Source organism: Anser cygnoides, chromosome 1, assembly GCF_040182565.1.
Source record: "Anser cygnoides isolate HZ-2024a breed goose chromosome 1, Taihu_goose_T2T_genome, whole genome shotgun sequence".
NCBI classification, from domain to species: Eukaryota; Metazoa; Chordata; class Aves; order Anseriformes; family Anatidae; genus Anser; species Anser cygnoides.
The window spans coordinates 48,598,034-48,621,515 of record NC_089873.1 but is presented as its reverse complement, the minus strand read 5'-3'; the positions used below and the strand labels follow the sequence as shown (position 1 = coordinate 48,621,515).

Genomic DNA, 23,482 nt, shown 5'->3' with positions numbered 1-23,482 from the left:
GAAAAAAAATAAATATTTCAAACCCAAAGTAGTCCTGCATATACACAAAGACACCATGTTCACCCAGAAGAAGCAAAAGACGACACGTGGAAGGCAATACCCATCTAATTCCAATTTAACGCACCGCTAACAAAACGCCAAACGTTGCCAAACCTAACGTTAGCAGCAGCACGTGCTGCTGCCAGAAGTAACGAGAGCCCTACAAACTTACAGAAGCAATCGTTCACTTTCTTGCAGTAACAAGTTAAACCAGCATTCCTCTCTCTCTTTCCAAGTCACACATTGGTATTCTTTCACCTGTGCTCCTCGGGGAAAAAAGAGAAGAAAAAAGCAATCCATCCACAATTTAATTCTGGCTTAACTACACAGAGGAAAATCGTGCATTTCTGTACAGCACTCACAACAGGAGCACTCTGTAATAATCATAATTGAGCCAAAACAGAGAGAGGAGGGGAAAAGGAAAGGTAACATCCTGTACTGCCAAGTGTCTGAGCGACCCGAGAGCAATAGTTTCTATGCATAATGACAAAGCTGGCAAAATACAGAGATTGCGGAGGAGAAGTTCTCCTAAAACAGTATAATTAAGCATATGTGAAATGAACATTCAGAATTATTAAGAACGCACCTTGAAAGAGGGAGAGCCAGAAAAACGCTTTGCTTGTCGGCCTAACGAGAACCTTAAGGACTCTCCCACTCAGGAGTCAAGGCGATTTGGCATAGAGGCCTGGATATTCGCTACATACAGCTAGCTCTGTAATACTTGAAAAATGGTGAAATTTGCATCTTTCCTGCAGTATCCACTGCCACACAGCTGTTTCAAGCAGATTTAATCTAAACTGGCTTCAGATGCCCAGCTTCATGATTTAGCTCAAGCTTCTGCCAAATCAGTAGAGATCAGACAGGGCACCTGCAGGAGCTGGGCCCCTCTCAGCTACACAAGTGCCCCACACAACCGCCTTCGGAGCAGGTGGGCAACCCTAGAGTTACACGGGGCGTACACTATTTCTGGGGAAGAGCCACCTACGACAGGTAGCATCCTTAAAGTCTGCCTCATGTGGAAAGCAGCAAGGTGCATGAGCTACATATTCTTGGAGCGTCAAAAAAAAGTTGTTTTGTTGGGTTTCATTTGGTTTTGTTGTTTAATTGTCCCCTTCTCCCTCCCTCCCCTTTAAAAAAAAAAGGAATAGCCATCCAGATGACTAGTGACTGTGAAATACTGAAATACGGACCCTGCACAGCAGTTACACTCTGCGCACGCTGGGTGAAATCACACCACCTTGGGAGGGGTGAAGCGACTCCACCATTGCACAAGGGCCAGGTGCTGCCGCAGTACGCTGAACCCGTGTCTGCAGGGCCTTAGGCTGATGTTGTCACCGCTGCTCTAGACTTCATTTCAAACCAGAGATTATCTTCAAGCAAATCACTGAGCTTCAACCTTCTCTGACGTTAAGTGCCACGCCACATAATGGCACAAAGCACACAGATTGTCCTGGTTGATGCTCTCAAGTCCAAACAAGAATAACTGAAACAAGGGCTTGGCTGTTAGTTTCTAAACACCACGGGTAGGTGTAACTTCACTGCAAGAGTACTTCTTCAAAACTAAAGAGCAGTTTTATATATATTATATATATATATATATATATATGCTTCAGTGAAACGTACACATTCATTAGTGAATGAGAAATCCACCTAAGGTGCACGTGAAAAGTGGCAACACAGGTCAAAACATTTTCTGAAAGAACGATTTGTGAACTACTGCATTCAATACCCAAAGCCCTTTCCTAAATCTAAAAGAACGCGGGTATCATAGCTTCTTGCACCAATAAATCACAAACAAAGCTAGATACCAAGTTTTATAAGTAAGGTGTCACTAGAGATGCCACTCGATCACTTTCAGATCAAGCTTTGCCAGTTCATTTCTTATTCATACTCCTGAATATTTACGTGCAACCCAAGCCCTTCCAGTTCCTTGGTATATGTAAAAAAATAAAACTAAAAGAAGTCTTCCTCATAGGCTAAATAAATAAATAAACCAAGCACAAAGAAAGATGCATCTTCTTTTCTACATTAAGTTTATGTTGCAAGAGACAGTCACGCCTCTCAGGTAGAAAAGCACAGGAAGCTGGTTTCATAAATATCAGGAACAGATTTGCTTAACGGGATCTATCTGTGCTCTAAAGACAGAGAAGACCATGGGAGTCAGCACTGGGAAGACAACAGAATAACCTGACAGTGGCACACATCCCTGACTAGCAGCAGCGAGCGTCTAGCTCTTAGAGACAGCAATGCTCCCTGGTACTCTTCACAACAAATTGCACGGACTGCATCCATACAGTTTCTGGAACAAAATGTGCAAGCGTCAACAAGGACAGCCTCAGAGTTTCTTGGATACACCTACTGGCAAACAGAGAAGAAACTCTCACTGACTGTCAGAGACCTCCTTGTCTTCACCCTTCTCCTTTTCTTAAGGCTTGCTCAGACCTCGTTAAGAAATGCTTGCACACTCTTGCATCCCCCTGCCACCCCATGCCTCTGGCTCAAGTCTGCCAAACGCCGTCCCCTTGCAGAGGACAGGAGGAGTACACACTGGTCACGGGCTCTCATCGGGGCCAGCCGCACCTGCTTGTGACAACGCTGTATTTCGGAAGGGCCTGAGGGTCACCCATTGTATGAATTCATGTGTAAGGAAAGGGTAGCACTGCAAAGACCCTCACGAAAAGCTGTGGAGGAAGACAACTCAGGAGTATGGCAAACTCACCCTGAACCTTCTGGACCCATTTTAGCACAGCAGGAGCCTGGCAGCAACTCAGTCGGTCTGCTGCCATTCACTGCCTGGCTCTAAAGAGACTCCTAAGATAAGAGTTAGAGATATATTCTGAGGAGCAGGCTGTCACTCCCCCTTTGATCATCAAAACTGGTATCATGGAATTTGCTCAAAACAGGACTGGTTACAGGTGATAAAATGTAGCCAGATTTTTTTTAAGAAATGGAGAAAAACTGAACAGAGATAGCCCCCTTCTATGGACATCGTAGGAAAAAGGGGGCGGGGGGGGGGGGTGCAGAAGGAAATCAGAAACTTGATGAGGAGGTGGAGAGGTACCTTGCAGATTTGGCAATAAATATCAGGGACTACCATGACACAGAATCATGGTATTCCTGCCAAAACCTCTCGTAAAACAGATTCCTAACATAATATGAGCCACACGCCCATACTATGCACATACATTGATAACTGGAGCAATAACAAGTACCGAAGCATTTTATTTTATAAACATGTGGTGTCAAGAAGGGATACAAGAAAATTACATCTGACCTTTGGAATAAGTTCTTAGTGTGATTCTAGCCAAATCCACATTTGTCACAGTTTCTTCAACACACTGCATATTCTCCAGAGTGATTTAAGTCCAAAAAATTTTTTAAAAAAGCCAGATACATAATTCAAGAAGTGCTGTCAAATTTATTTTACCACGCCAAAGAGAATCCAAAGGCATGTGATGCAGGATGCATCTTCTTCATAAGACAATGTGTCAGAACACTGTTGGGAAACAGTAGAACTGGTGCAGGCAAGAGAAGAAAGGGTTCGGAAAGCTGACATTTAACCAAGCTTTCTTGTAACAAAATGCCTAACAAAAGATGTACCTCAGGAGAAACGCATGTTTCTTATCTGTTGGATTTAGCCACTCTCACACATTTTATTACCTTTTCTTCTTTTGCTTGTGTGTGCCCCACCCCCCCAACACCAAGAAGCATTTCTCCTGTCCTTTCCTGTTTCCCATCGCTTTCAGATTTGAATTCACGCACTTTCTAGACTTACATAAAAGGCTGGTAATTCAGTGTCCAGGGTGCACCCATAGCACATAGTCAGTCCCCCAAAGGAAAGGAAAAAAGGGATAAAGGAGGAGAAAAAACAGGAGCGGCTACATTCTGGGCACAGCACGCGAAGTCCCACCTGTACCCCTCCTTCCACCACCCATCTCCCTCCCAGCCCCCCAGCTCTGGGCCAGCTGCTGCCTCCCCAGGGAAGTCCTGGGACAAGGTGTGGGTTTAGGGTAAGGGGTGTTGTTACTGGATTTGGGATGAGACCTCCCGGGAAGCGAGAGCGAAGGCGTGGAGCCGGAGCACCCACCGAGGCACGGTTTGCTACCAGGTGGTACCGCACTGAACCGCGCCACGCGAGGGGTCAGCGCTAACTGCTCCGCCGGCCTCATCTTTGGGCGGCACTCTCGTGTCCAGGCACGGTGGCACAGAGCAGCGCGTTTTCTGCATGTTCACTGCACTCTGCATTTGAATAGTAAGTCCTAGCTTAATTGCAACGTCTAGATTAAACGTACCGGAATAACTCAGGAGAAAAGGAGAAGCGAATGCTGTAAAACCAGAGAAACTTGCTGCATCGACTTACCCTAACTGGGCTTCTCCTCCTGTCACAGTACGGCTTGAAGTATAGCACTGACAGCCCGCTTAGGTTTGAAGACTGATGATCCACAGACCCCAGAGCACTGACTCCTCACGTTTCCTCCAAGCTGTATTACTTACCTGAACCGGAGGGCTTTTTTGGTGGGGGTAGGCAACATCGTTTTTTACTGTGAGAAAGGAGGATGTACACTTCTACCAGCTCTGCTCTGAAGTGTTGTATCACCCTTGAAAATCAACACCTTTTGCTCACATAAACTGATTTTGGAGCACTGCAGTCTTCCCAATCTTTAAAACACCAGCTTCCATCACAATGTTTCATCCTCAGCTAAAAACGCTTGCTTTAAACACAGCGTTAGCAAGTCAATAAAAAAAATCTTATTTAATGCCTAAGAAGCCAGTAGTGTAGTATCTTGTAGATGTGAGTAGCCTTTTTGAAAGGCACAGCCCTATTATTTCCATGAAATCATATGACACAGACCATTACTTAATGTTTAATTGTTGCAGTCCTCGGTGTTTTAACTTATTTATATAGATAGACAAACACAGAGGCCGCTCTTTTCGTCACAACCTTTGCCAGAAAGCACACATGCTTCCACGCGTTTGTAGCCAAGCCTGCTACAAGATGGTTTATTTACAAAACAAAACCGAAGACTAAAACCCACCCAACCCATCCTGACTAAAGCCAGATGAGACTGGCATCTGAACAGACAGGAGCACCTGCTATCCTGTAAAGGGTGCTTGCTTAATGCGCAGAAAATCTTCCGTAAGGCTGCTCTAATTCATCTGGGACGAGTTCCATAGGTTACTGATGGCAATGACAAGGTCCCGCTGGAGCTCAGGACGGCGTGCGTCACGTTTTGATTTCGATTCAATAGCACAGCATTAGTGCTTTGCATCCCCTGCAACCTCTTCAGGCAGGGCTACCGAATCGAAATGTATAAAGGAAGGTAACTGTTACTAAACCATTACAAACAGATAAAACAAGTAAGAGGTGCCTACTGCGCTAACAGTTAATCAAGATGCCGAATATTTTATATCAAAGGCCCACTAAAGCACTCCATAGTCTGAGCATCCAATATAATGTAACTAAGAAAATACTAAAGAAAGCACTGCTACTAGCTTCCATCCTCTCAAATTTTATGCTTTTGCAACACTAAAACATGACAATAATAAAGTGGGACTAGTCTCGCTATTATTCTTTTCTTTCCTTATTTTTTTTAATAAAAAGAACAGAACAAAAAGCCTCATTCCAGCTTTCCACAGTAATAGCATCGCAGCTTGCAATTTGTAGATATTCTTTATAGCTCAGCTAGCAGGGACAGCCCTCCTCTTCCATTCTTGTCCCTAAATTAAAGCTTAGATTACGTAGGACGATACAAAAACTGCCTCAGCAGAGTTGTCACTTGCTGAGCGAGCGTGCAGAAGGCTAGCTGCACAGGCACACGCACCCCAGTTGCATACCAGCTCCCATATGTCAAGGCTTTAGAGCAGCAGGGTTATTTCTGGCTTTGCATATTAACACTCCGTTCCTCCTTTGGACCAAGGGAAGAGCAGAAAATGTCGATAGTAAAAATAATGCAACCCTCCTTGCTAACGAGCATTTGCACTATTGCTAAAGTGGCACTCCCTGAACATATGAAAGAAAAATGAGAATTGTGTTCCACCCCTCCCCAACACTACACAGTCTCCTCTCCCACCCACGTCTCTCCCCAAACCACTCAGCTCCAGGGGCGACGAGGAAAGCTGCACACTTGCTCGTGGTGCCAAGACCACTAAAAGCAGACAAGGGGCAGCGGCAATCTTCTCAGCCTGGGCAGTGACAGCCAGCACAGCCAAGAGCTCGCAGGCTCTGCCTCAACGCAGACCCTGTGCCGGGTGGCACCTAGCTAAAGCCTCACCTACACAGATGATGAGGAGAGGCAAGCCACGGAGCTGGAACTGTTTGCACCCCCCCTGCACCACCACTGGCACCCTGGCGGGAGGGCAACTGCACGTCCTTCATAAAAGCACGAGCCAAGAGGATGGAGGTTTCCCTCCGGTGGCTAAGTCGGGGGGTCTGTTTGTTTTAAACAGACCTAACATTTAAAGAGCTGCCAGTAGGTGCCCCAGCCCTGCAAGCAATGCCAGCCACTGCAGGAAGAATGAACCAGAAGCACAGCAGAGGAAAGGAGAGACGATCTTCAGAGACACTACGTTTCCAGGCAGAGACCAAAAGCGATGAAAGGTCTAAGTACAAAACTTGCAAACCTAGAAGCCACCTTAAACCTTGAAAAGAACGTGAATCCCCACCTTCACTTGCTGTTTACATCTTGGATTGGAAGGAAGAAGGTGGACTGGGTGAAGATACAATATTTATGGCTCATGACTCTACCACGTCGGTTCACTCCGCAGGATCGGGGGAGCACAGCAATGCCATACAAAGCTGTATAGCAGCGTTTGCCCCCTTTATTTTGTTTGACAGCAACGAATTACACCTCACACTGACCTTTAGCATTTAGATGTATTTAATCCCAAAACTCAAAGTACACAGAGGAAAAAAAAACAACAAAAGAAAGGATAGCTGCTTTGTAAACTTCCTAACAGTCCTTTCTAGCACTAGAAAAAACACTGTTACAGTTCTCCAAACAGCTCTACAGTGACAAAATATTAAAAACAGGATTGTTGTTTTAAATGAACGGGCTTTTCTTCAGGTCTATGCAGCTGATCTGTTTCATGGGGTTAAAACCACAACCGATGCTTCCCTTTCTTACTCCCCATACTCCTGCATCACGGAGCCTACCCTTTGACAGGCTTCGCACATTTCTAGATACACTGTGGATCTAAAGCTGATACTTAAGATGAAGATAATGTGATGAGACAGAATATTCTTATGTCAAAAAAATGAGGAAACGGCGACAGAAGCATGCATAGGTTCTTTGGGCACAAAGTATCTGGAGGTTTGGTTAGAAGCCACAAAAGCCCAGACCAAACATTTCTTCAACGTAAGTGACCCTTGTATTTACAGAACACCAGAAATACAGACTAAATCTCAATTTCTCCTGAAACTGTGGTGGATTTTGTTGTTGTTTTCATTGTTTTTTTAAATAATAGTAATAATCTTCCTCTGGCTCTTTATGCTATTTCCTCTAAATATACTGAAGATTACCAGAAATAAAGGGAATCCTCGGCAGATGATGAAAGTGATTAGAGGCTTAGGAAGGCTTCCATACGAGGAGAGATTATTAAAAAGACTGCCTCGTGTATAGACAAGATGAATGGGAGGGATCATAAAAGAGACATGGAAAATTAGAAGAGACAGGCCAGAGGACATTTTTCATCACTAGAATACAAGAAAAGCAGCAGATTTCTGTATTTTTTTAATGTAAGCCTTTTTTTGGTTGTTTGGATAAGAATCAGCTCATCCACAAAGCACTGATTCTACTGCGAGTCTCACTAAGGCTGAGTGCACAAGAAGATTGAAAATAGGAATCCCCATTTGTTGATTAAAAAGGATAGCACATCCACATCTGTTCCAGGTGAGATTTTTCTTTATATATAAAGCAACAATTCTTACTATTTCAGATGAAACACTAACAAAAGTTCTGAATATGCTCCAGCGTGAGAGGAATCATCTAACTAGGACTTCCTGCGTCTCTGTCTCAAGCACCTGGCAGTGGTTAAAAGCAGGCTGTATCACTGCAGAGACTTATAACGGGGTGCAGTAAGGGACTCGTGTTTTAGTCATGCTAGAAGAGGACCTTTCTTCTACAAGACCATATGTATAAATTCATAACCCTGATGCATTGTGGAGGACTCTTGCTCTGTAAGGGTTAAGAGATCAAGAGTGAAGAGCAATGCCCTGACCAGCAGCAAAAAATTCAGCGCACAGGCTTCCGAGATCTAAATAGGACAAGCTGGTGAGCATTGAGAGGTGAGAGCTTTAATATGGCCTTGACGGGCGGTCTTGAAGCACAGGTTAACACAATAAGGCATAAATTAGCATACTGAAGCTAGTTTGAGCATCAGGAGCATTGCTACTGTGATAGCACAGACCTCTGCACGGACTTGCCACCTCAGAAGCCTGGTGTGGACAGAATCTGAGCACCTCTGGTCTCATTTTGCAGTACTTGCTGCAAAAAACTGAGTCCCTGAGAAAGCACCAAGACACTCCTTAGCTGTCCTGCAGGCTACGTTCAAGTGAGAACAGGACTTGGTACACAACATCTAAAAATGCAGCCGTTGCTCCCATATCTCGTTCTACTTCCTGGCTGAGGTTGTTTTTGAAAGATTTGGGTTAGTTTTCTGAGTGCTGCAGGAACTGACCGGCAGTGGATGCCAAGTGCAGGGAAGCTGCAGCCCACGGCAGCTGCTATTAGCAGAGGTGAGCTGAACCGCTCTGCACCACGACGTGCGCGCTGCTTCCACCTGTGCCCCAGACAGAGCGAGCTGCAGCGACCCGTCTGGTTCTGGGGAGGGGGAGAGGCAGGAACGGTGCCCCAGGAGGGCACCCTTACAGCTGGGGATGGATGGATGGCTTTCCAGAACCAAGGTAACAAGCCTAGCCCAAATACACACCCACCAAGAAATACCACAGCAGGAAGGCACCGGTACCATTACACTGCAAACGGCAGACGTTTTATGCCCTGCTCTGCGCTGCCACGCGCAGCACGGCCTGGCCCAGGAAGGGAACAGGAGCCCGACCTCTCCCTCCAAGTACTTGACCTCCTTAGGCAGCAGTAAATCCCCCCACATTAAGAACGACTTGGCTGCCCCTCACTAAAGTATTTTCTTTCTTTCAGGCCCTGGGATCTTTGGACAAGATGTAACGTGGTTCATTGGAGAGTTGTTAGCAGAGCCCAGAAAATCATGCTTCAAGTGGCCTTAAACAGGAAGGTACTGAAGAGACCCGTTGCATTGTGCTGGAGGTGGTTTTTAACTGCAGCAGGAATTGTAAAATCTTTTTCCCCTCAGATTCCAATATTTACAAACTCAGAAGGCTACATTCACAGTAAGTTTCTTTAGCACTTCTGCAAACTGAATCTGGTGATGCCTTCCTACGGTTGTGGCACAGTCTTCTTCCCCATCCACAGAGAAGGCTTTACTTTCTCACGAGAAAAATCCTTAGAGGGGCACATAAAGGACACAGGCAGCAAGCCACAGAGCTGGAGTGGTCCTTCAAAATCTTCCCACGCAAAAACTAGACTCAGTAGCTTATTTTATGCAGACAATGAGGCCCAACAACTACTTTGCCGCTCCTTCCCCCAAGCTATATTAAATGCATCTCGCCCTATTTACTGTATGCTGTCCCCACCATGCTGATAAAACCCACTCCAAGACCTTCTTCACACTGGCAGGTCCCCCAGGTGCGTTGGGTTCCCTGAGCGTCCTCCCACCGACTCTGTACTGCCGCGTTTGTTCTCTGTGTTGCTTTTTGCCATGAATGTTTCAGAACAGGAGCTTTATCTCCAGCTGCTGAGCTGCTTTTTATTCAGTCTCTAAGAGAGAAACAGCATCCTGCTTTCTTGCTTCTTTCCTGCGTAATACCACTGATTGTAGCCGCTCCGGTGCCTGACCACTTCTATCCCCTTGGTTAAGGCATTAAGAGGAATGTAGAAGTTACCCAGGAAAAAATCCTATTTGTCCCTAATAAGCACAAATGGATTTAGTGCAAGCTCTTGCCATCATCTGGAATATACAACCTGCTGCTACCATCTCTGCCAATTATATTACAGGTTGCATGAGATCTGGCACAACCTGTAAAGCCTAGACCCTGGAACAACGCAATTATATACGACTCTAGGAACTCTTCAGTGAGTTACATTTCTGATTCTCATGGCTGAAGAAACAGGAGAGGCTAAACCTGATGAAAATAAACTCAAAACCAACCAGAAGCCCAATACTTTCATAAAACTGTCTTAAGAGTGAGATTTATTTTTCAATACACAGGTACAATACTGAATGTTAATCACGGTACCTCATGCTTTTAAACAGATCAACTATACTATAGGATGGAGGCTTCTGTTTCAACTCTTAAGCATGCTTAAAATCAGCCTTGAAGGTAAGCAACTTTCTTCCATGGCCACATTAAGTTAGATAGCGTATTACTCTTTCAGCAAAAGCAATGAAGAGGAACTAACTAGTTCAACTCGTTAAGAGAAAAACAAAAGCAGCACATAAAATTCTTAACTGCATTATGGCTGTTGCACCCAGCTTGCAGGACGAAGAACATCCTAAAGGTCGGGTAGTAAAGCTGCTGACTCTAAAGCACGGCATTATGCAGCAACAACCTGAGGCACACCGCCTCCTTTTCGGCGCTCTCAGTTAATGAGCTGGGAGGGGATGGGAAGAACGGCTAATGTGCAGTACAACAAAAAGCAGGAAGACGAAACAACATTTTTCTTCACAGATAGCTAATCCCCACTCTTCAGACTGTGAAGCTCAGTTACTGACGCACTCGGGATCTCATCCTAGCACTGAAGAGACAACGGGGGATTCCTGCTGATACTCCGAGGCAGCCGGAGCAGGTCCCTCTCCCTCGCGGCCTGCTGCAGCGCAGGGGCTGAAGGCGCCGTGTGCCTTACACCTGTCGGAGCGGAGCCTCTCGGTAAGGATTTGAGGGCTGTGCACACAGCAGAGAGCCCGCTGCCTTCCTCAGCGAGACGCTCACCACGAAGACTACTAAATAAGCGATAAGGTCACGAGCACTGTCTATACACGGTTATCGCGTACTCTGTGAGCAAAGCATCAAAATAATAAGGAAGCTGACCGCGCCAGCGGACCATAAGACAACTATCCCATAAAGTTATATGCCAGGGATATATAGGATTTTTTTCCTTTACCCACAGCACACGCTGACACTCCTTTCAAGCCCTGCCTCCCCGCAAGTTCAGCACCGGGAACCACAGCCGCTCCGTGAGGCAGGATAAAGCCACCCGGCGCGCAGCTCCGCAAACAGCAACTCTGAGAAGGCAGCCCGAGCCCCGGCACCCCCCGGGGAGCTAGGCAGGGAGCCGCTCCACCAACCCACCGGCGGGTGAGCCCCCGGCCTCCCACCTTCCCCCGAGTTTCTGTCACGGCAGCAGTCCCGCTCCACGACCGAGCCGTCAGGCTGAGGGAGCTGCGGTTGACCCCCTGCATCCCCCCCCCGGCGTGTTACCCGCGTCTTGCGGCGCCGGTGCCGCTCGGGGTCCGAGTAGGTCCTGTCCACGGCCAGCGCCGTGTCGCTGCCCGGCATGGCGGCGGGCGGGGGCGGCAGGGTCCCGCTAACGGCCGCCCAACCGGCAGCCCCGCGGCCGCGCTACTGAGGGCTCGGGGCTGCCGCCGCGGCGCGGGAGGGCCGGGCACGCCCGGAGGGCGGCGGCAGCGGCTCAGCTGCTCCTCAGCCGGCACACCCGCCTTAACCCCTCCGCACCGGGACGGGGAGGAGGGCGGCTGCCGCCTCCCTCACACGGCTGGGGGCTGAGGGGGCGCGGGGGAGCTCGTGAGGTACAGCTGACCTGGTGGTCACAGCCCCCGGCCTCCTGCCGCTTTGGTTCGGGCTTCTCAAGAAAGCTGCAGCTCTCCACCATCCAGATGAAGTCCAGGGGCCACCTCGAGTTCTACTCCTGTGGTAGATTTCCACTAACCCAGATCCCGTGGCTACGGTGAAGCCCCACAAAGCACAACCAAACCCAAAGGGCTCAGAAACCCGACGCAAGGAAGCACAAGTGCTAACGATGCCGTTCAGGGGCGGTATCAGAGCAAGGTTTTGACAATTCGGAATAGCGTGAGGCCGAGTGCTGCACCTGGGAAGTCCCCCATACGCAGAGCTTTCCACAAAGCATACAAATTCCGTCAAAGCAACTAAATAATCACTGCTCACATTTTCCAAAGTGGTGGAGCATGACAACCGATGACATTTCAGTCCCCATTATACATACGAGATAAATCCTTCAGTGTGCTAGCATACGGGAGCTTCAAACCGTACTTGTGAACACCAAGGAGAACACATCTTCCAGGGCATGAGCCTCTGCTTAAATTCCTAAGAGTTGAGCAGAATTCTTTTTGCATTTATTTTCAGAATACCTATGCCAAGAAATATATTTAACTCAGTAACGCTGAACACATGTTAAACTCTTGAAAAGTACAAGCCGAATACTCTTTTTACAATCACTCAGCAAATTGCACAGGAGAAGTACTTTTCCCTTTTCTGGAATAAGTATAATAGTTGTCACCACTTCTTTGTAACACAAAGTGAACGCGGGGTTCCCTCAGACTGCCTCCCTTGCAGCAGCAGCAGGACTTCCTTCACCTTTTAGGTAGCTGCTACGATGCGCGTGCATGAGTCACGCCGCCTTTCTTCTCTAGTGGAGACAGCAACTGTCCCAAGGCATATGCGTGTATAAACATATGTACATATCAACACAGCGAACTACCCTGGAGGGGATTACAACTGAAAAAAAAAAAAATCCCTGCCACTATTTACATTTTTATTGGAATCTCATGTACCGAGATAACACCACTATCAGAGGGAATTATCTGACACAAAGGCCTCCTCGTTTTCATCACACGAGGTCTTCAGAAATGAAAGAACTGACATTCCAAAGGAAAAAAATAAATCCTAGAACTAACCTTCTTGGCAGGTGTTTCTTCTTCAACTCTAACACCATTTTTTTACAAAGTTATGTTATTTTTACAGATGTTATTCTCCAAATTCAAAGACCAATTAAGTAGGGAGTGGGTTTACCAAGGGAAGCATTATTTGCCCTATGCAGTATTCACGTAACCAAAGTCACACACGATGCCTGCACACAAGTGATGACTTGCCATTCTTCCCGTACTTATGTAGCTGAACAAGACAGCTGAAGCTGGAAGGATGTCGGGAAAAAGCTTTAAAATGGGAACTGGATTTCTTCAGTCCCTCAGCTCAGACATGAAAGTTAATTCATGACTCAAAATGTGCCAGAAGGAGGGAAACTCTGGAGGCAAAGGTCAGTAAGAAATTAAATAGGCAGATGTTGTGGGTTTGGGGTTTTCACTGAAGTGATAATTGCACATTTCCAAAGAGGACTGTGCAGTTTCCAGCACCTAGGATGAAACATCTTACTTCCTCAGAAACTTTCAGGATTTTTTTTTAAGCCTTGCCAGACGTAGTTGATCAAAGCATAGAGAGGACAGGTAGATGGAAAAAAGGCACATAAAAGGCTTCAGTTGGTTGGCTTTTGAGTAATACAAGGCTTACTATAAATCATAGTTGATTCAAAAATGTAGAGTTTTATTTAAATAATGTCAGCTTTATTTAAATAATACCTGAGGCTAGCAAGAAGATCATGAAATATCTCTTCCAAGACGAAGAGATGGGGGTGTGTACTATACATTTAGGAGGAAGTTGTGTGTGGTTGGTCAAAGTAGTATTAACACATATACTAATACATAAACAAAGAAAGCACTCTCTTCTGCCACAGCTTCTAGGAAGAAAATATAACACAGTCAGTCTCACAAGACCCAGGTGTGGCATTAGGCGTGCCTTCCAGTCAGGTTCGTTTGCTCGGGCACCGCTATCGGTGGTGGCAGTCCCTGCCGTGCATACCAGCTCCTGCAGCTCCCGTGTGCTGTGCCAGCAGCGACAGCCCCGGCACTGAGGGCTTCCCGGAGGAGCTCTGAGAACGGGGCAGCCAGCTGAGCAGCTGAGAACAGCTGCTGGGCACAGCAGCAAGTTGCTGTGGAGCAGAAACAGCAGCTTGGGCAGAAGCACCCATCCCTCAGGTAAGGAGAGCCCTTCCCCACAAGCTGAATTAGAAGCTGTTGCCATCTCAGCAGCCTCTGCAGGTGCCGCTCTTTGCAAGCATCTACAGTAAAGGGCTCCTTGCTTATGTTGGAGATCGATCGTCTGTGTCTTCCAAATGCAAGTTCAGTGTACACCAAACTGTGGTGCCACGCAATCATCCGTCCAGTTGAACACTGCTCCTTTCCCTTTACTCTTTCCCCCTCACCCTTGTGCACCTAGGTCCTCCCAGGTCTGTAGCAGGAGCAGGATGACTGCTATCCTACAGCACGTTTGCTGAACGCATTTCATTTTGTTTGGCTGAGCACAGACAACTCCCCTCCTCGCACGCACAGAGCTGGTTTGCACAGCTCTCCTTCCCCACTCCAAAAGACAGGACTGCCCGACCACGGCACAACACTGCACAGCACAGTACTTCTGGCAGCCTCACCAGATACTTCCTCTCACTGTTATTTTCAAAAGCCCACAGACCTGGAATAAATGCTCTTACCACACACTGCACCCATTCTCAACTGAACTTTCAATCCACTAAGGCAAAGACTTCCAAATATTGGCAGGAACTTGAGGCTGAGCTCGAAGTGACACAGGTAGAAGTGGCAGCCCCTAGATGAATTCTCTCATCCCTTGTTCTTCTGACAAAGTAATTTTTAAACCCATTTCTATGGTTTAAGTTAATGATAAAACTGTTATATCATCCCAGCCATCCATTGTGTCAATTTGAAGTTCAGATTTCTCAAAATCATCAACTTCCCAGCTGTCCTTAGAGGCACAGAGTAGGCACGTGGGAGAATAGACCAACCCCCACCTCTCTACAGCCTCCTTTCAGGTAACTGTAGAGAGCGATGAGGTCGCCCCTGAGCCTCCTCTTCTCCAGGCTGAACAAGCCCAGCTCCCTCAGCCGCTCCTCGTAAGACTTGTTCTCCAGACCCCTCACCAGCTTGGTCGCCCTTCTCTGGACTCGCTCGAGCACGTCCATGTCCTTCCTGTAGCGAGGGGCCCAAAACTGAACACAGTACTCGAGGTGCGGCCTCACCAGAGCCGAGTACAGGGGCAATTTCATCCTTTACCAATGCCTTTCCTCACTTCAGGACACTGGCACCACCCACAGTGATCAACTCCTGATGTTTACATCGTTTTGTTGTCCTTTTCTAAGAAGTGACCTTTTAAAAAATGTTGCAAATTACTGAAGGTCCGATTAAGCTTAGGATCGCTGAACAAGGGCATACACCGGTGTATACAGCTCTCCGTGGGACAGACGTCAGTGCTGGGTTTGCCTCCATTGTCCTGTTTTGGGAAAATAAGATCCCTGGAGGGGCAGCAGAGGCAGTGACCAAAGCAGGCCTGAGATTTCTACGGATGACTCCCATCTCCCTCCTCTTGCATGAGCTGCGTCTTTGTCATCCATTTCCTGCTCCATGGCCCTACTCACCAGACGCAGCCAATCCCATCTGGGAGCACACGTTTGTAAGAAGAGAACCACATCACCTTTCTTCTGTGGAGAGCCTTGAGCTTCCCAGAATTAAAAATGCTATTATTAAATGCTGTGTTCTGATGTTGTTGGGACAACTGATACATACAGCGCTAAGTATATATTGGCCAAGGCACACTCAGGAAGAAGGCGAAGGTCCCTTTTTCCACAACGGCAACATCTGTCCGCTAAACAGGATACTGGGGCTTTTCATGGGAGACTTTTTAACGTGCCCTCCAAACCTTTTTCCAAAAGCTTGTCACAACCAGTCTCCAGGGAAGAGTCCTACGTGATGAGAGACTGTCGGCACCATTTCTAAATCTGACAGCAAATGGGACAGTGCTGAGTGACGCTGGCCTTGCAGTTATCCATGAGCACACAGTCACCGTTCTCAGTGTTTCTGCCAAAGCATGAGCCTTTCACACCCACAGGAAAGGAGATACTCTGTGTGTACCAACACAAAGTGCCAGGGGATCACTCTGAGATTTACAGGTTGCATTGCCAGGCTGTGACATTCATTCAGAAGATCTGATGTTGACAAACATTCAGGTATCTAATTAAAATTTTAAATCAGCTCTCCTCTCTGTCCTCTCCTCATCAAGAGGATTTTTTTTTTTATGAGCTTTCAGGATGTAACAGCCATGTACATGCAGTGAGTACCCATTCTGTACACCAGAAAAAGCTCCATGTCTTGGCCTATCAGTGCAGCGTGCTGATAGAGAGTGAAGGACAGAGAAGCAAGTGAAAAATTCCAGTTGGGGGTAGCAGAAGTCCTCCCTCTTCTTTCCTTCCCCTGCTTACTATTCATTGTCCCTTGCTCCTTCGGGTCCTTTTCTTGTTCTTCTACAGACAAGGAAATTCCGCTGCATAGTTGCCCTCTGCTGCTGCTGGCAGTGACAGCAATAGTGCAAACTACCTGCAGGATGGTGGCAGTGTTTTGCATTTTAAGTGCTATGAGTAAGAGCCACCTTTTTAGCAGACGTAAATAACAGCCATTCTTTACAGCCAAGAGCTTGCCTGGAACCCAGCTATTTACAGTACGGATGACCTGTGTTGCAGAGGCAAGTACAGAAGCCTCCCCTGGGCAATGGGAACGGCTGCTGCTCATCAGCATTCAATGCTTTTTCTGCTTCACAGCATTCAATTTGGGGCCCACCTGGTTATGGCTGGATATGAGCATATCCAACCTGTCCGTCCCAGATCAGCCCCCTTGATATTGCTGTGAGGTCTGCAGAACCTAGGCTGCAGCTGGCTGGCAGGTAAAGGTGTGCCCCCTTCCAAAACGTGAACGTGAACTTGCATCCAAAGCGTTCAGACCGCAGCCAGAAGGTAGATAGCCTATATCTGCATATCCTGATGGTTATATCAGTGAGATCATCTGTCCCAAATTAAAATAAACAAGGCAAAAACTTGGACTAGATATAGCTCATGAGCACAAGAATTGCTCTCAGGGCATGCCACCTCCGCCCACCATTCAGAGAAGCGCTTGCAGTTGTGTGTAGCTGGGTAGCTGGCATTTGGGCTCCTAAAGGCACTCCAAGTGAATACCAGAGCACCACAGCTTTCACCCTGCTGCTTTTTGGCTGTAGCTTCACAGACACCCCAGCTCAATCTGTGGCTTTTGCTTGCACACAGAGATTGTGCTGGGTAGGAACCTGTCGGTTCTCTTTGCCTACGAAGCGCATTGCATGGCTGTGACTCTGTATGCGTTATGTCACGCTAAATGTGTGGCATCAGTGATTTCCATACCAACAGACAACGTCAAATGCTGGAGTAGGACTTCTTTGCCAGTCAACCAGAAAATACAGAAGGGTTATCAAAGGACAGAAAAATTAATGATTATACAAGTAAGACTACACCTCTTCCTGGTGAGTGTTGTTATATAGCACTGAAACTTGCTGCAGCCCTTTGGGTTTCACTACAGTCACTCTGTTTACAGACACCAGAATGAAGCTCAAGTTTCCTCGCTGCTCTCAGGCGACCACCTATGACTCACTCTAACTGTGGTTCTGCTAAATCTTTTTGCACTGCAACATGAAAGCTCTCCTTTAAAATCACCTGCCCAGGGAACTGCATTAAGTATGTTGTCTGATGGGTTATCACTCATCAATACACTATGGTTAAGCGTAATACAAACAGAAAGCTCCTTCCAGTTTATTTCTTGATGTGCCAGACCTAAACATATGACGTTCACCTCTGATTTGGATGACAAGGATGTGAAGTAACCTCAACTAAGCAGAAGAGCCAAAATGCCGTTCTGCTTAATTGGAATAAATTTTCCAAGAGTATTTATTCTTCACAACACCAAACTGTAGCACCTGTATACATACTTTTCTGGATCGGAACTATATAATTTTGAGTACTGAAGTTATGATTTAGATCAAGATATAACATGATTTCTATTTTTAAATTTCTTGGTGCTGGCAGATGCTGCAGAATAGTCTGTGAGATAATACAGATTCTAAGAGAAAAAAAAAAAATCTGAACTTTTAACATCTACTCATGCCCTCTTGGACCCTTCAAAACCATAAATTCTTAAGCTATAATTTGTTATGAAATCTGGCGACAATTTTTGAAAGATTGAATTCTTCTGCTTTGTTCTTTTACAACAAATAAAATATAGGAGATATCATACACTTTTGTGGTTTATTTTTAATCCCTGAGACCTGAGTTTAGCAGGACTATATAAACAGAAGCATACTTTGCAATGTTTTTGGAAACTGTAGCAACACAAGCTACAATCCTAGCATTTCAGGGGAGTTCTCCCCCTGAAGTTCCATGAAAGGAAAATGTTACGCGTGAGATCACCTGAAAGTGGAATGGTGGGGATACAACATTCGTCTATGAGCATAATTTTCTGGAACAAAACTAGTAACCTTTTTCTTTTTTTTCCCCAGCGTAACTTTAATTGAGCTTTTCTTACTCAAGTTACATGAGGAGTGGGACTTCTTTTTCTTGACCTTTTTACCCACTAGAGCCATGTCGATCAAGCACTTTTCTGTGAAGCAATGCCAAGGGACAGAAGCTCAGCCAGCCCCGCTGCCCGCAGAAGCCTGGCCCCGCTGCAGAGCTCAGCAGAGGAGACACGCGGCAGCCGGGCAGCTCCGCGCCTGGAAGAGCCGAACGCCCTCTGCACCCCCAGTGTCTAGCGCATACGGAGCTGCTGCCCTGTCCAACACCAGCTAGCCTCAAGCGCTTCTGAAAGATGAAGCTGTATCTCCTCCTGCCCTAAAAAAATAAATTAATTTTTAAAAAAAATGGCAGCAGGGTTGGGGTTGGTCTGATCCAGAACGATGGCAAGTAACTGCCTCTGCTCGAGCTATGAGCAGCTCCCCACTTCTTCTTTGTAACCACCTCAGGCAGTGATTTTCCAGATATCAGACAGATTTTTCAAGCCCAGTACAAAGGCATGACCTTATCAACAGGAATCTAACAGGCACATGCTTACAAATCAAAACACGGAAGAAAACTGAAAATTATTAAAAATAATTAGAGACTTATTAGTAAAACTGTTCTTTCACAATGTTCCCTTGAATTTATTTCTGTTTGTGTGCCTCACATGCACAACCTTATAAACAATTCTATTTAAATTATTATGAGGGGAGAAATTTAATACTCCAACTTTTCTATTGTGCTAATGAAGATTAATATTACATATAGATTTTGAAACGTTTGTAATCACAAGTCTTAGTAGAAAGCATTGAAGCAATATATAAACTCTAATAGCAACATAAAATCTCTATTAGCAACATGGCATATATCAGAAGTAATTAAGAGCTCTGGTGACCAGGCAAATAAAAGTTATGACAAAGTAAGACAGCTCGTTGTCCAGCAGTTTGAGCTGAGGACAAGTCATATTACAACAATAAACACAAACTATTCAGAAGCAACGGGCATTGCAAAGACCTATTGTATGAGTGGAAAGTGTGCGTACCTCGCCACCTGCTCTGACACTCAACAAATCCAACAATTTTCAGCATCTCAGACAAACAGGTCTGCTACAGTTATGAAATGATGCAACATAATCTTCATTAACACTCGCCAAAATCTTGCATTTCTTACAATGAGAGGTTGCTTTTTTTCTAAACAAAGTATTTTCTTATGTTTTCCATTCTTAAAAATACATAGCACAAACTTTCCACCATTTGAAAACTCAGAAAAAATAGTCTTGAGAGTGTTTTTTTTTAAAGAGAAAAAAATATTTTTCATTATAGTCACAAGCTTTCATAAAAAAACCTACCATTTTCCTTCTGTTCTGTTCTGCACGTTTGAAACTCTAGGCATGGCTTGAGGATTTGCTTAGGCTGAAAGGAACCGTTCTGCCTTGGCTGGGAAGCAGAGCAATTCTGGGAAACATACCTGCGGCGCTGCTGGAACTGCACGGAGAGTAATAACACGCAGCTGTAAAAGGGCTCGCTATATATATGCCACCGTTGCGCAGATAAAGACTGCCTGCCCAAGAACGATCAGAGCTCCAGGTGGGTGCTCCCAGCAGGATGACATCAGTGGCCCTGAAACCACAGGCACGGGATGGTATCAGAGGCCTCAGGGCCATAAACACAAATGGCCCATTACTGATACAGACATGGAATAAACGCGTGCAAGCTGCCCTCGGGCAACAACACAGGCGGAGGTGTATTTATATCACACTCTTAAGCTGCAACAAAAAGCAGTGACTGCTTGGGTGACCCTGCTTCAGAGTTAGTATGCAGAAATGATCATTTCAGTACCCTGTAATGCTACATACTTACGTATTGTCATGGCAGAGGGATGTATACCTTTAATGCTCGTGTTTGGTCTAATATCTTACCCTTGAGGCTGGGGTGTAATTTGGATACAACAATGTGGAGCAGGTCAGAGAGCTGGTCCAGGTGAAAACCACCTCTGTCAAAACAAAGTAAATTATTAGATCGCAATAGAGAGAGAGATTAGTTTGATTAGCTCCAGCATCTGGCTGGCTGCACAGCTCCTCAAGCAGCGGGGCTGACTTAGGCAAGTGGGCAGCGTGAGGGCAGGATACAGGGTCCAGCGGAAGTCAGAAGTGAGGGTTTAAATCAGTCATGAAATCACATTCTTAGTTGCCACGTTTTTCTGTTGTGTTGCAGCATGTTGAGTATGTTTGCATCCAGACCCTTACCATCAGTATACTGTGGATCTTTATAGAGATTTAAGATCCTTGTAAAAGATACGGCGTGGGGATACAGACAAGTGTGAAGCCATCTAACATTTATGTATGGAGAGCTGTACAAGCACGGGCACCCCAAAATGGACTGCTTCCCCCTTTTCTAACAGAACTTCAAAAATAGCATAGTACATTCAGGCCTTAGAAATACAAGAAGCAGCTTCATCCAAGCAAAAACCTTGCAGGAAGCTTCAGAGTGACTCTTCTGGTGAACTTGAGATCAGCAACCGTATCTGGAAGAGTCATCTCTCTGGGTATCATAATACCAGCTGCTGAAGTTATGACGAGGGAGAGATGAAAACTAACAGGACTGCCTGAAGGACTAAGGAAAATGCAAATGTGGCGTTAGAACATCTGTGGAGATAAAACATCTAAGGTAATAGTTCAAACAATTCTCTGATCTGCAAGGAAAGGGAAAGACTCTCTACATAACCAAAATAAATGACCCAGCAGGAAAACTATGCCCTTGTGTTCTCTAAGAATGTGTCATCTTCTGGGGATGCTTCACTAAATCTGTCTAAAATTTACTCTTGCTACTGATATGGAAATTTCCTCTAGTTATCCGGACTTTGCCTGGTCAGTCCCCCAGACCATAAGGTATTTATTTTTCTATCCAATAGTAAGAAACAAGGGCACATCTGTACACAACTCAGCTTCACTGACGCAGAAAAAAAGCAGATGAACACAATGAAATCAGCGGAGATTTCTTGCATTCCTGTGTAGTGAATGTGGACAGGCAGCAGAGTACACATCTGAAAGTTAAACAGTGTCCCTGAGCATTTAAAATCCTTAAAGTGAGTCCTCTTCTCAAGAAGAGAATAAAAACAAACAAATGCTTAGTAACTGTTCTCAGCAAGACATCTTCAACCCATCTATCAAGATCATAAGTGATTTAAAAACAGAAGAGATTAACAGACCCTAAACCATCAGGTTCCCCCCCTCTCCCCCCCTAGAAGGCACGTTGTCTAATTATGGAAAGCTTTTTCTTTCCTTATTGCATGCACACAGCTAAATTCTCAGCACCTTGTTTGCGTTGCGACAAACCTCATTTTGACTTGACACCTCTTCCCCCAAAACTTCTAGATAGAGCCCTCTTGTTTCCTTCTGTACCGTCCGATCTACACACACCTGGATGTGCAGGTAAGCGTGTGCAGATAAACACCTGCATGTGAGCATTTCCCCCACCCCTAGTTTTTTTCAGTGTTCCTCAGCAGTCACGAAGGATGCTTAAAGTAGCACATGAACAGCCACTATTTTCAACAGGTCCTTATTCTGCACTGTAATCTCAGAAATAAGAAAAATACTAGACAGAAAACTTGACGAGGTTAAAAATACGTTGTTCGAGCTATCTTTTCTTTGTTCATGAGCCATTCCACAGACACGCGCATCTATAAACACACATTATTTAGTTATGCCTCCCCCGGACTACCAGCACTTCACAGGCAGAGCAAGCAGATCAGCTGTGGCACAGGGCAGCGTGCAGGGGAACACACACATCGTGCCTTCCTGACGTCGGTCTGCCACAAGTCTGAGCAGTTGTCAAGTGGGCACTGCGTTAGATGAAGAGTAAATAGTGAAATAGGGCAGGGGGGAGAAAGTTAGCTGCTTCAGGAGGGGCGTAGCAGACTCAAAGAGAGCATTTACCCCAAGAAAAAGAATAAATGGACTTGTTCTGCATGGTATGGCTTGACTGTAGGGGTTTCTGAGCTGATTTCTTGCAACAGATTATTTAAAATGTCGTGAAATTGGGACAAACCTGTTGACTTCTGAAACCATTACCAATTTTCACCAGCTAAGGATCCTTCCAAATCTCTTCTGTTACCGCTAATGGGTTTTAGTTCAGCAAAGTGTGGACAGCCAATAAACCACGGAAAAAATCAGTCCTGTAACTGGAACAAATTCTTCTCATGGTCTGCAGAACCATTCAAATAAGACGCAGCACCAGGGTCTGTGGTTTACAAAAGCCCTGCTGGAGACATGCAGTAAAATGTTGTTTTTTAGTAAACTTGAAAGCAATTTTCACCACAAATTCTGGGACACATGGATACCTCTGAATGCTGGATACAGAGCCCTCAGTCAGACTTATTTGTACAGATCTAGATATCTCAAGTAAATATAATCATAAATACATATATTTGTATATATATATACTTATTAAAAAGAGAATATGCAATAAGTTGTAAGATCACAGCACCATTTCTTGAATCACAAGTATGAGACACTCTATGAAAACTTGATTTTTAACACTGAGCAACTACAGTGTTTTGTTATGTCAGTGAGAAAACCACCTTTATAGGTGGGCCTGCAAGCTGGCAGGATCGCTTCCAGCAGGACAGTCATTTAGGATTGAACTGAAGGAGTGCAGAAAAGCTACCTGAAGGCCATATACATGACAGTAGTTTGTTGCTCTTAAGGAATTTCAAAAATATATCCTAGGTTTCTGCATGTATGTTACCTCTGTTTCAAGTCTAATGACAGTAATTAAAGTGATTTTGATTGTCAAGGATTTGATCAGCATAGTAGCGCTGCTGCTTAGACATGCAGGGATTCCTACGCATGAGAAGCCACAATTTTGTTAGAGCTTGTAGATCACGCTGTCAGCACCGATCAGCGTCAGTCCCCGGAGCAGCCGTGGCAGGATTTACCAGGTAGGTGAGGCACTTACTGCAATGGATGC

The 23,482-nt window shown here is 45.6% G+C and overlaps 1 protein-coding gene across 4 annotated transcripts in view; it reads right to left on the bottom strand.

Annotated features, from left to right (window-relative positions):
- TMCC3 (transmembrane and coiled-coil domain family 3) overlaps positions 1–23,482 on the bottom strand; it is a 136,896-nt gene that overhangs the window by 34,310 nt on the left and 79,104 nt on the right. Inside the window, exon 1 of one of the 4 annotated variants that reach the window (XM_048061109.2) lies at positions 19,864–19,999. The exons of 2 other annotated variants lie outside the window; for them this stretch is intronic. In XM_048061109.2, the coding sequence (XP_047917066.1) occupies positions 19,864–19,866 (3 nt within the window). In that variant the 5' untranslated portion in view covers positions 19,867–19,999. Of the gene's footprint in view, positions 1–11,548; positions 11,705–19,863; positions 20,000–23,482 lie in introns of those variants that run through there. One more of the 4 variants, XM_048061110.2, reaches the window with a different exon arrangement.